General features: G+C 35.1%; 1 protein-coding gene across 1 annotated transcript; it reads right to left on the bottom strand.

Moving 5' to 3' along the window:
• Window positions 1-5,662: 5,662 nt before the first annotated feature.
• Window positions 5,663-7,013, bottom strand: hoxa13a (homeobox A13a). Its single transcript, XM_046835053.1, has 2 exons — window positions 6,145-7,013; window positions 5,663-5,993 (listed from the first exon to the last, which is right to left on the bottom strand). Exons 1-2 carry the CDS (start codon window positions 6,794-6,796, stop codon window positions 5,749-5,751), a joined length of 897 nt encoding a protein of 298 aa, XP_046691009.1. The 5' UTR covers window positions 6,797-7,013; the 3' UTR covers window positions 5,663-5,748.
• Between the last annotated feature and the right edge of the window lie 6,207 nt (window positions 7,014-13,220).

Raw genomic sequence — 13,220 nt, 5'->3', positions numbered from 1 at the left:
GTTTTTTACAGCAGGAAATGAAGCCACCTTCACTGTGAAAGGAAAAGGAGAAGACATGGTACCGGGGCTGTAAAAGTCTGTTAACACGAGTGGACATTTTGTTTTAACCTCAATCGTTATTTACGTATTTATAAGGCAGATAATAAGATGCTGTGCGTCGGAATGCTGCCATAAACCACATCCAAGCGTTTTGTCTCCAGCTGCATTTCATACCTTTTAAACGAAAGTGGGAGAACCCTATTAAAAAGTTCTGTGCCACGTATAGACCTCTACTGGAGGCCTTGTCTGTTCCATGTTCAAACATCTAAACTTCGCTTTGCATTCTACAATCAGTAAAGTAATAAAGGCATGATGAGTTCATTCAACCAAAATGCACACAAAAACATTTTCTGCCGAATTGAACTGTAGCAATTAAGACAGCTTCCTGTTGCAGAGATGGAAATGCAACCCCAACAACATGAAACTACCTAAACCACTCCACAGTCTAATTTCAGAAAACTGTGAATAAGAGTACTTTCTATTTATAGGCAAAAGTAAAACCTACTAGTAAAAATCTATTTACATCAAAACAACTCACCAGTGCGGTACAATACATTTCTAAACTTTAATCCAAATCTGGTATTGTGTAGTGTTTAGTCCGGAAGTATCAGTCCTGCACTGTGGCTTGACTCTCACCAAAGTGACGAGCCGCACAGAACAGCAAGCAATAAAATGTCACAAAAGCGGAATAAACTGGCTGCAATGCTCCAAAGGCGTTTACATCCTCGGGCTCGAGTTCTGAGGGGTTTATTTTATCTCATAAACGAACCAAATGCTTTGGGCATTCAGTTTTCTCAGAAGTGCAGCAAACAAGGTAAAATCATATATACAATTTCCATTAGAATAAAAAAAAAATTGACAACGAATTCTAACATAAGCCACAATAGAAATGCAGTTTGTGTGGTGTGTGTATTCACTGCTGTAAAACGAAATCATTTCCGTTTTGAGGGTTCTGACTATTATAAGAAGCACTTCACCTACATGCATAAAGCATTCATACACGTGTTTTGGTTGCCAGTGCGGTCACCTATTCGGTGTGTCTAACCGTTTCTAGATCAACACGTGACGTGACACGTGATTTCTAACACCGTCTATCACTACTGACCTATCAGATACTGCTGTCTGCCATGCCTCTCGACTTATAGCTTCTTCTTGTGGGAGGGGCTTCGTGGTTAAGAAAGATTGCTCTACAGATGAAACATCATTATTGTGTCTTTAGATACCTACATCAACAGATATAAACGGGAAGATCTCAGCTTGGTTTATTTGTGACTTGGCTAGAGCATTGGGAATCTGCCAAAGCACGTTGATGCATATCCAATCTCTATTTATTTGGAGTTTTTTTCTGGAAAACAACTTTTTTTTTCAGATCCAATCACTGACAATAATTATTGGTGAAATTTGGTTGGGTAGATGCAGAATGCTCCTGAATACGTTCCTGAGTTACACTCTTACATCCTGTTTGGAAAAAGTATATATAGATATTTCTTCTTTGTCTCAAGCTTGTGAGCACTCACAGTAAAATTCAACTGATTTGGCTCCGCCTTTTATACACATTCCTCATGGACCATGCTCCAAACTCCATACTCCAAAACTAGTCCACCACAACAGTGTTTTTTTGTTTAAATCTCAACATGAGTCAAATTCTGTGAAAACAAGCCGAAAACCTGAGCAGGATAGTGTTCATTTTTTCAGGTATTGTTTTCTTCCCAATTTCATGAACGTTGGTCAAAAACTTTTAGCAAAATAAATTCAAAACAGGCGAAAGAAATCACACCGAGCACCTCCACAGGATAAAAAAAACACATCATTGTATCACCTCAAAGCATTTTTCTTTCTTGTAGTTGAAATGAAAAACTGAGTTAATGTATTATCATTAATGTCCTTGATACAACTGCCTACGTGGCTTTTGTCAACAGTTTAACAGAAGTATAATAAGCATGGCCTGTGTTGGTGTGTCCAAATACAACAGTGAATTGTATGAATGAGCATATTTATAGATGACATTACTGATATTCTTACATTTAAGATCACATGAAAGTGTACTATGGGTCAAATTGCTTTTGTTATTTATAAATATGCAACTACAAAAAATGTTTGTACAGCATTTACAGCACATTGGTTTTTATCTTTAAAATATCCACTGACTTGATGCCCAGTGTGCACGAAACTAATCAGTAGAATGAGCAGTCATTTGTAGGTAATATTAATAAGCACTGCTGTAGCTCTAAAGAATGCTATGTGCTGAACATTTACAAATATAAACGGAAATGTACATTATAATTTTATAACGTCTTTAAAATGACTGAATCAGCCAAATTGACTGACAAATGATGGTGTTTTTAGTTTGTATAATCATTTTGCTGTAAGAAAATCTTAGCCTATAAACCTTCTGTGCTTATAAAACTGTACATACATTTTTTACAGAAGTTTACAAAAGCATTGATTCGCTCGTACATGCTCTTTACTCTACTGCACTGTAATTGCTGAATGGGGATTTATTGGTCTTTCATTAAACGGTTCCTTCTGTTTTCTGACCTGGCAGCAACGTTGTATTTAATCAGTAGCACATCTTTATCACTGGGTGTGTTCCTCACACCTCTATACATTGTATTAACTACGTTTCTACCTCAGTATCTGTTATGGAATCTTATATCTGTTGAACAAGATGAAAGTGTGCAAGGTTAAATAAGTACAGATACTGAATGGAGTGAGATGAAATGTTTGTAACCACAAATAAAGCAGCACCTTGTACATGCAACTATTATTATTTTTTTGGCTGCTCCCATTAGGGGTCGCCACAGTTATCAGTCTCCATACTAATCTGTCCTCTAAATCTGCCTCTTTCAAATCAACAACCACTGAATGTATATATATAGGTATATATAAATACAAATATAAAAACAGCATCATTAAAAAGCCTACATTTTCCCCTTTACCTGAGCAGAGAAAAATCTGTACAGACAAGGGGTCAGTTTTGAAATAATCGCCTTAATCGCAGCGCTTCTAAAAAATCGGATCACTTTTTGTTAGTCAACATTTGATAAACCTGGCTGCTAAAGTCACACACTTTGTATAGGCTGGCCAAAACTCCTACTAGAGAGCTGTACATCTGCTTATTTAAGTTTCATGAGAATGTATTTGGTTAGTAACAGTTTTGAACATACATGTGTATATCTGACTGTGTGTGTGTGTGTGTGTGTGTGTGTGTGTGTGTGTGTGTGTGTGTGTGTGTGTGTGAAGTGGGTTCTTCGCTTCTCCCTCTGGGGGAAAACTGTTTTCGAAGCCTGTGAGTCCAAATCCCAGACCTTTAGACCTAATCTCCAAATGAGATAAATGTAAGTAACACTGCATAAGAACATGCGCCAAACTCTGTAAATGAGACCTGACCTAAGCAATCCATGTTTTATTTAACATATTCCTAAAGATAATTCTCCTGACCATGATCATAAAGAGATTTCTGTGGACACTGTAGAAAAAAAGAAAAACAGTATACACTCTTCCAATCTCCATTAATAGTGTTGGCTTCAAGTTCTTAGGTGTCCACATCTCTAAGGAGCAGTCATAGCACTATAACTCTTTAATTTTTGTTATGGTACAACAGCATCTCTAAATCCTGAGGAGACTGAATAAAGTGCATCTGTCTCCTGAGATCCTTGGATTTTTTTTTTATTACTGGATATTAAATGCATCTGAATCAATTATATCACAGTGTGGTATTGCAGGTCCATGGTATGTGTTACCTGTAAGGAGTTGATTTGATGTTTTGATTTTGCTTTTCTCCAACCATCTTACCCTAAATATAGCATCTGAAACTCAAAGCAATGAGAAACACCTGTCATTCAGACCTCCAAACTAACCATAACTTTGTCAAAGCCAAAATATTTATGGACTTTAGTGAATATGAAATAGTTAGTGCAATAGTTACATGTTTTCGTCTAGATTTCTACTGTGTGTTTTTTTTTTAATTATTATAGACTGAATAAAATATAAGAGATGTAGCTATTAAGTGAAAAAGCTCATACCAACTTAATGAATTAGATTTTTGTTAAAAAGCGTTATTATTGAAAATGTGTACATTATAACATATATTATAATTGTTTTATATATTTTTTAATGAACCTTAGCAAATATATATATATATATATATATATATATATATATATATATATATATATATATATATTTTATTTTTTTTTTTTTTTTGCTCGTTAGAGGGCGCAAGAAACGCGTTTTTACTCTGACTCTTTTACTCTTATTTGGTCAGGGCTCTTTTTGGTTCAAACCTGTACAAATCACTCACACAATATACCATTTGTACATTGGACGGTTAATAAAAATAATATAGTTGTTGTGACATCGAAAAGAAAGAAAGAAAGAAAGAAAGAAAGAAAGAAAGAAAGAAAGAAAGAAAGAAAGAAAGAAAGAATATTTCTTTAAAAAATATAGATATATTTGTCATTTGAATCATTAATTGCTAGAGTCTAAAATGTGTGTTAGTTTGTTTGTGACGATTAGTTTTTCCCTAAAATACGCAATAATCGTTTTCATCTTAAACGTTTAATTAACAGAAAAAAACACAAAACAAGGAGCTTTTAGGAGCAAGTAAAGGAAGGAGATTAATAAAATCGTTGTACAGTAAAAAAAAAAAAAAAAAAACTGTAGCAATCACAATAAATCAGATGGATGACGAATTTTTTTGTGAATTTGCAGTAACCAGCTGTTTCAGGTATTCCTGTAAAAGTAATAAAAGAATAGAATAGAATAGAATAGAATAGAATAGAATAGAATAGAATAGAATACTATTATTATTACTATTGCTATGTATTAAAGACTATTTACTTTAAAGTAGTAATAAATGTTAAAAAAAAATCTGCTGTCATGCTTAAAATTCACACTACATCATGTAAAATGTTCAGGAACTCAGTCCTGTTTATTTGTTCCTCTTGTTTTAGGATTTAAATGAATCACAATTAATAGCCTGAAGCAATACAAACTGTCCAGTAGGGGTCACTGCAGCTCCGCATATGAGTTCGCAGACCAGCATGATGTTTTGATTTCGTCCAAAATAAAACGCAGAACAAAATGGAAAATAAAGTTGTGTATAATGATTTATGTAAATTGAATTGCTTTTTTTTGACACATACACAGTGAAGTTAACAAAAAAAACCGCGCAGAGGAATCACAAAGCCGTAAATACATTCCCTAAAGATTTCTGATTTCTGGCTGAATTGTAGTGATAATTTGAACAAAACGGTTTATTTGTTGATCGTGTCGGTGGTTTACTGGAGTGGTGTGGAAAGTGTTTATTCGCTTAGACATGGGCGCATATGAGTCAGTGTTTTGGTAGATAAATAAAGAAGGATTAATTATTATTATTATTATTATTATTATTATTATTATTATTATTATTATTGTTATTATTATTATTATTATTATTATTATTATTATTATTATTATTGTTGTTGTTGTTGTTGTTTTATACAGACAAAATTATAAAACGTGTACATGTACAAACAGAGAAACAGTATATCAAATTGCAAAAAAAAAATGCAACAAAAAGAATAAAAAAAACCTTGGTGTGTTGGAATTTTGCATAGAACCAGTCTTCATCTGACGACCCTTCAGTCATTACAGGACATTTTATTAGACATGGTGTACATATTGTTTTCTTTGTATTGTTTGCTGAAGCGCGCCACAGCCTGGAGTTTAGTTTTTAATGAATTTGTTGACAGTTTTCTTCTCTTTTACGCGCCGGTTCTGAAACCAGATGGTCACCTGCCGTTCAGAAAGGTTGGTCATTACGGATATCCTCCTTCTCTTGTCCTTGGTAATGAACTTGTTAGCCAGATATTCGCGCTCGAGCTCTTTGAGTTGCACCTTTGAATAGGGGACGCGTTTCTTTCTGCCGCGCCGGAACGAACTCGAGTCTGCTTCCCTGTGAGGAACTGAGTCTGGAATATAAATACAAAACATTTCATTTCAAATGAGAAGAAACCGAGACCTTTCACCTGTTACGCCATCAATACATAATGTCATACAAAAGCTATTATGATAATATTTCGTTTATTTTTTTATTCAACAGATTTCTCCTAAATGGTTCACCTGGGATTGAGGATTTCCACGCGTGTCCTGTAAACGGCTGCTCCTTCTCACCACATGCTTGTGCGTTCCAGCCGCTAGCGCTGATCCCCCACGGGTCCCCCAAAACAGAAGACTCGGTCCTGTGCTCCGAATGCCCACTCACAGCCTGCACTACGGGTACATCCAGGTACCCAGCAACAGGCTGGTACAGACTTGATCCATAGTTCGGATAGAATGCGAACTCCCTGGCTCTAGAAGAAACATAATCTTCAGCCGAAGGAGCTGACATATCCATATATTTATCCCCGTATTGAGAGGTAGCAGACGCTGGTGAATGGGCAGACGATTTAACCACACTGCCAGCCCAATGTGGATGAGACACTTGGCATGAGTAATATCCACCGCTGCCAAAATACCCATAAGGCAGTGACGCGCCGCCAGATCCCTGTGAGGTCGTGCTACATTGTTTCCCAGCCTCTCCATCTCCTGTAGTCACTTCGCATGACGTGTAAGCAACGCTGGGAGCCAAAAGATTTCTGCACGAGCTCGGGGCCAGATTACCTCCAGCAAATGCCTCCATGTTTTTGCTTGCGTCCTCCAGTGCGCTCGTGTTGTCATACAAAAACATGACCGGGTCGGTCCATCGTGGACGCAGGACCAGTGACGTTGTCATAGCCAGTCGGGCATCGGGGAAAACGTGTGGCTCCTTCCCTGGAAAGACTTCTGGAAATGAACACCAGCGGATGAAGCAATTTTGCAGGAGCCAAGAGTCTCAGACGCGCCCCACGGGCCTCCCAATATCGGGTTGCCATTGGCTCATGTGTCCATGTGACGTGTCTAGGAGGACGTTTTAAGCAACACGCATTTGAAAGAAAGAAAATGTGCTGCGAACGTTAGCATTCAAGGAAATGGAGAGGTGTTCCAACACAAACAACAACAAAAACATGCAAACACGAGATAACTGTTAATCCACCATGAATTTATGGACATAATTATCCAAATTATTCAATTTCCCAAATTTTTCATTGTCTGAGGTCTACATCTTTATTCATCTCATATTTTACATTTTCTGTAGATCTCTCAATAGTTATGAAGACTTTTTTTTACCCAAAAAAAGACAAAGAAAACACTCCAAGTCAAGTTTTAGTAATCGTGTGTTAGAGAAACGTGCTCGACCCATTTTACCATGCTGTTTCCTGAATCCTGATACCTCATAGTGAGTTCATATTATGACGAGACAACCAACATCACAAAGACTATCAGCAATAAGAAGAAATGTTCACATGGGAGATGTTTGCTAACGCGATTAAAGTCCAGGCGGCTTCCGTTAAGTTTACGAGATGTTAAGACAGACAAGTCTCTCTCTCTCTCTTTCTCTTTCTCTTTCTTTATCTATCTCTCTCTTTCTCTGTGTGTGTGTGTGTGTGTGTGTGTGTGTGTGTGTGTGTGTGTGTGTGTGGCCAAGGTCAAGTTAAATGTCAGCCGATTGGTCCATTCAGACTTTGAAAGACCTTCTCAGTGTTCACAAAAAAGTAGTAACATTGTACTATTATTTACTGACTAATGTTTTTGAATTTATTTAATTTTTTGTTTACTTGCTCTCTGTTTGCAGCACCATGTGTAGGAGTAGAAAAAAATAAATTAATCAATTTAATTAAATTAAAATAATTAATCTTCATGTGAGAAGGAAAAACTAACCTCAGATAGTATAAACCATGAAAGAAACCAGACTCAAAGGGAAACCCGTCCTCATTTGGGTGGCACCAAATATTCATTTATTACAGTTCCATCATTGTGTTGGTCCTGATCCATTGTAGCAGACTTTTGATAATAATTATATTCCAAATCCATCCTTTGTAAATGGAATTAAACGCCGTTATGTGGTCTTTATTATTATTATTTTTTTCTTTATTTTTTTTAGGAAGCCATAGCGATAATAATGTTTGGTACTCTTATTTGTTTCTTTTTTGTTTGTTTTTGTTTTTTGACACCATATGTTTATGTAATAATAATAATAATTATAGACCGAAGAGTACAGCGACATGCAACCCAATATAGCATTTAATTAAAGGTCTATTTTTTTCAGATTACTTAAAAATTAAAAATGAACAAGTACCGAGGACAAAAAAGTGTTAAAGGTTTACAGCATCGAGCCATGTGTTTTTAAGGCCTTTCAGAACACGGGGTGCAATCAGATGTTTCCGTGCAATTATTCGAAAATGTCTTGAAAAGTTGTAATGGGAGATGTGGTGCATCATGTTTACATTATGGAGAAACTAAAAGCGTTCGGAACAAAATGGCGGATGGAAAAAATGAACCTGTTTTTGTGTACAGCACTTCCATCCAAATTTGGAATAACACTAACTCAGTGTTTTGGAGTTTCAGAAGATTCACTGGTCTACAGCTGATTACTAGTAGTAGTAGTAGTAGTAGGCCTGATGTAGTAGTAGTATGTAGTAGCAGTAATATCTAATGTAATCTGATGTTTGTCTGATGCATGTTCATACAAACTGTAGGTATAGGAAGAAGAGGGTTTTTTTATTCCAATTTTAATAAGTGCCTGATGTTAACACAAGTGGTAGATTATCAATGGACAATGTTACTTCAAGAAAAGAAATAGCCATGGGTTCGACAGAAACTAATGGACATTTTTGTTTCTTAACTAAAATTGCAGGTCTGTGTAAGAGAGCCTTTTTAAGTCAATTTACATTCAACAGTTAACAACCGTGTCATTCATATATCTGTAAAATAAAACGTTATATTATTAGTAGAAACTTAATGACCTAAGATCTACATATTATATAATAATATAAATGTTTATGGAACAAAACCCGTTTCTTTCTGACCAAATTCAGTAGTTCTGTTTTAAACTACAGCAGTTTTATACATTCTCATAACACGACTATTTTGCTAGAGAGAGTGAGAGAGAGCGAGAGAGAGAGAGTGAGAGAGAGCGAGAGAGAGAGAGAGAGAGAGAGCGAGAGAGAGAGAGAGAGAGAGAGAGAGAGAGCGCAAAACCGCTGTGTAAACATTTCACACGTTACTGAGAAATTATTATTATATTTCACACGTTACTGAGAGTATTATTATTATTATTATTATTATTATTATTATTATTATTATTATTATGTTCAGAAAAATCTTAGTTACGTTGATCACCTACACTCGTTCTTTAGACCGCCGGTCTCACTCCCCAAAGTCCAGCTGTTCAATTCAATTCAATCACTCACTCCAGATGTGTATTCTAACCCAAACATCACTGTCCCTTGTCCGTTTAACCCGTTCAAATATCAGCATGAATAATGTGTCTGAGTGCTGCATCTTGCCTCCAGCACAACTCCAGATGTGGTTGTGGTTATTTGATTCCTATAAAACCACTTTGGAATTGAAATAATAATCAACTTCATGTAAAAAGCGCTCAGTACTCAAACACTCTAAACACTTTGTGTGTTTTTAAGGATGCAAATTTGAGTGATTTAAGACCAGAGTATTCAACATTATTTACATTTTAATTTAACATACATTATAATATGTGTTTTCATCATTTTGTTTTAATGTAAAGATCATTTATATTAAATAGTTTGCTTTTTTTTTATTATTATTGTTAGAACCGCGGACATGATTTTCTCGAAGTGACGTTATTGCGCATGTGCAGCGGAATGACCCACACCGTTATCCGTTATTCCTCTGTTCCCTACAGAACCGGACTGCATCTTCACTACCTGACCTGCTTTACCATATAAGTGTTAGATCAGATCATTTCGACTCTCGAAATTATCAGAATTTCTAATACCGAAATTGTATTTGTGAATGATGGTAAAATCTCTGGTTTGGTGAAAAACAAACAAACAAAAAAAAACTCCGGAATTTCATGAAAAGCTTACGGACCGAGAACTATGAAAAGCCAAAAGTGTCAGAAAGATTGAAAATATTTCGTCAGAATGAAAATGTTAGAGTTCTTGCGTTCACAATAAAATGTGTATTTAAAGTGTTTTTGGAAATTGGACTTTTTATTTAAGTAAACATGGCATGATGGGAAATCACACAGACACACACACACACACACACACACACACACACACATAGACACACAACCTTTTAATTCTATTTACGGTTGTGGTGGATCTTGGAAACAGTGGGCCTGAGGTGAAATCACACCGTGGATGAAGCACAAACCCCTTGTAGATTCCAACATAGACTTATTAATGGAAATAAAATCAGAACTTAAAATGGATTATTATTATAAATGGACCTCAAATGTAATATTGCCACAGTATATCCCTCTACTACAGCACCATTTAAGCTCTCTAGATTATTTTGAGTTGAACAGAGATGGCACGAAACTTAACAGTTTTGTGAACGTGACTGGATTTGCTCCACCATCCTGTTCCAATTACAGCTATAAACCAGAGCAGATTATAGCAGAGCCTGTAATTATGTGGTGTAAAACCAGGTTATACAATATACGTTTAAAAAAACGTTGAGCACAGTAATTGTTTATTCGTGTGAATAAACAAATAAAAAAACAAGCAAATAAATATAGTTTGATTTATGATACCGTCTTACACTGTGTTCCCTGATGACCTGTAATGAAGTATTAGAACGTTAATGACATTTGCATAAGTATTGTTTTAGATGCAAATATTGGAGTTTAAATTAAATATCGAATATACAATAAACAATCGCGTCATCGGTGCACAAACACAAGAAATAAAATGTATGGCAGTTTTGCGAGCTTCTAATTGGTAGATAAAAAAAATAATGATTCATTGATAGTTCATAAAGATGTTTTTCTTTCAGACGTAAATAAACATCAGCTATATAATAAATATATAATAATCACATCAACTAAAGATATTTTTAGACATTAACCAACATCCATATAAACTGGATAAAGAAACGATTAATTCGAATAAAACAATTATTTTCTGTGATTTAAATCGCGTCATTGTAAAACAGCAGCAACATTTATTCTGAACGAGTATCCGATTCTGTAATCTAACAGTTATTTTAGATGTAGCTTTTTTGAAAAATGTAAATACATTTAATTATAAATGCACATTAAAATATTTTTACACATACTTTTTCATGCACATAATCGCCAACATTGTAACAACAAATTGCAGAATATTTTTAAAATATATTTTTTAGAGTATATGATTTCTTCATATTTCTCGTCATTATTTCCTACTTGAAATGAATTCCTCGAGTATGGAAAAAAAATATACAAATGCCTTCATAATCCTATGAACATTTCATTAATTTGTGAACAATAAATGTGTGTTTGATATCGATTTAATGATTAGTATTATATGTAAATAATTAATACGTGTTGATCAGGTTGCCAGATGCGCACAAGACGCGTGTGTAATTGTATGTGTATGAAAACGTTTTTATAAATTAGATCACAATTTTTCACATTGTGTCTGTATTTATAAAGGCGTGGAAGAGTAAAGTGAATTCACACCCAAAAAAAAAAAAACATCGGGGCGATTACAAAGTTAAAAGAGGGGTCGACACGGTGATTTATTACTAGAATTTACGCAAGTGGGCGTTTTCAAGCTTTCTATTAAGTATAACCACGATTAATTATGATACCGTCGTTATCTTAATTCAAGTACGTGTGTGTGTGTGTGTGTGTGTGTGTGTGTGTGTGTGTGTGTGTGTGTGTGTGTGTGTGTGTGTGTGAGAGAAAGAGAGAGAAAGAGAATGCAGAGTTGAATAACCTTACATTTGACTTAACATTTGTACGTTGTCATTCTTCGTTTGAACAGCTGAGGGCGCGCAAGGACAGCTTTGTCTAAAAGTGGAGTTTAGCGTCACCATGGTCACACTACGAGTTTTGGACTCTGTTGGTAAAAGAAAAAAAAAAAAAAACGCGAAATCGATGATACCGTTATTTAATTATTATTAATTGTGTCTTGATTACGGCTTTAGCTCTGGAAAGCAGAACTCTGAACTACATGACTCCAGTATCACTGAAAAAACCCCAGGGTCAAGGTAGTTGTAGTGATGCATCGTCCGTGCTTCAGCAGGAGACACCAGGCTTAAGAGTAGATCAAAGCCAAATCAGAGAAGAACGGAAAGAAGGTTCCTCCCTGAAAGCATGAAGTGCTCTCAGCCTTGCCTTTTGCAATAACCTTCCCCAAATACTCCATCTCCTGAGGTTCTCCAGAACACAAAGCTCAAAGAAAAGAACAGACGCATTATTATTATTCTGCAAATATGTGACTTGGTCTGAAATTTAGCAAAATAAACGTGAATGTTCGGACTTCAACATTATGCATTATGTGCAGGAAAAAATGATGTGTACATTTTATGTCTTTTGTTTTTTGTTTTTGTTTTCGGTTTCTGACATTTGCACTTTAATCATAACTTTGTACATTTTTATGTTTTTTGTTTGTTTGTTTTTGTTGTTGTTGTTTGTTTTCTGTTTCTTGCACTATAATCAAAACTTTGTACATTTTTATGTTTTTGGGGTTTTTTTTTTGTTGTTGTTTGTTTTCTGTTTCTTGCACTATAATCATAACTTTGTATATTTTGAATATCTTTTTTTCCCCATATGTCCAATGGACTGCTGAGGTTGCTGAATTTCAATGTATCGTGTAACAAACTGCTTCCTGTACCAATGACAATAAAACACATGTATCTTGATTCTAATAACCAGCACAGTTCTGCAATAATAATGATGCAATTATTAATTGGGGTATTAAGAATCTGAATTAGGTTCATTTGCACTGATACATTTGTGAAGATAGAAATGCTGACTTTGTTAAACTGTAAGAATTGATTCTAATAAAAGTTTGATTAACCGATTTGAAGTATAAAGATAAATCCATGGTAAAGAAGAAGAAGAAGAAGTTTTGGAAAGATGGTTTGTAATGTTTGCTCTGTTCACTGTTCTTCTGAATAATGCTATAATTGGTTAGAGGCCCACATTGTTTGTTATAAAGCAAATTACTCTGGAAATTCATTTCAAATGTTTGATATAATAACATTATTATTTTTTAATATATATTCCTAAACTCTTTTTTCAAAAGAAACACATCTGCAAGAAAATTGGGATGGGATGAGTATAGCACGCGCTGGTCTTTACC

Source organism: Silurus meridionalis, chromosome 22, assembly GCF_014805685.1.
Source record: "Silurus meridionalis isolate SWU-2019-XX chromosome 22, ASM1480568v1, whole genome shotgun sequence".
NCBI classification, from domain to species: domain Eukaryota; kingdom Metazoa; phylum Chordata; class Actinopteri; order Siluriformes; family Siluridae; genus Silurus; species Silurus meridionalis.
This window is presented reverse-complemented; position numbering and strand designations above follow the sequence as displayed.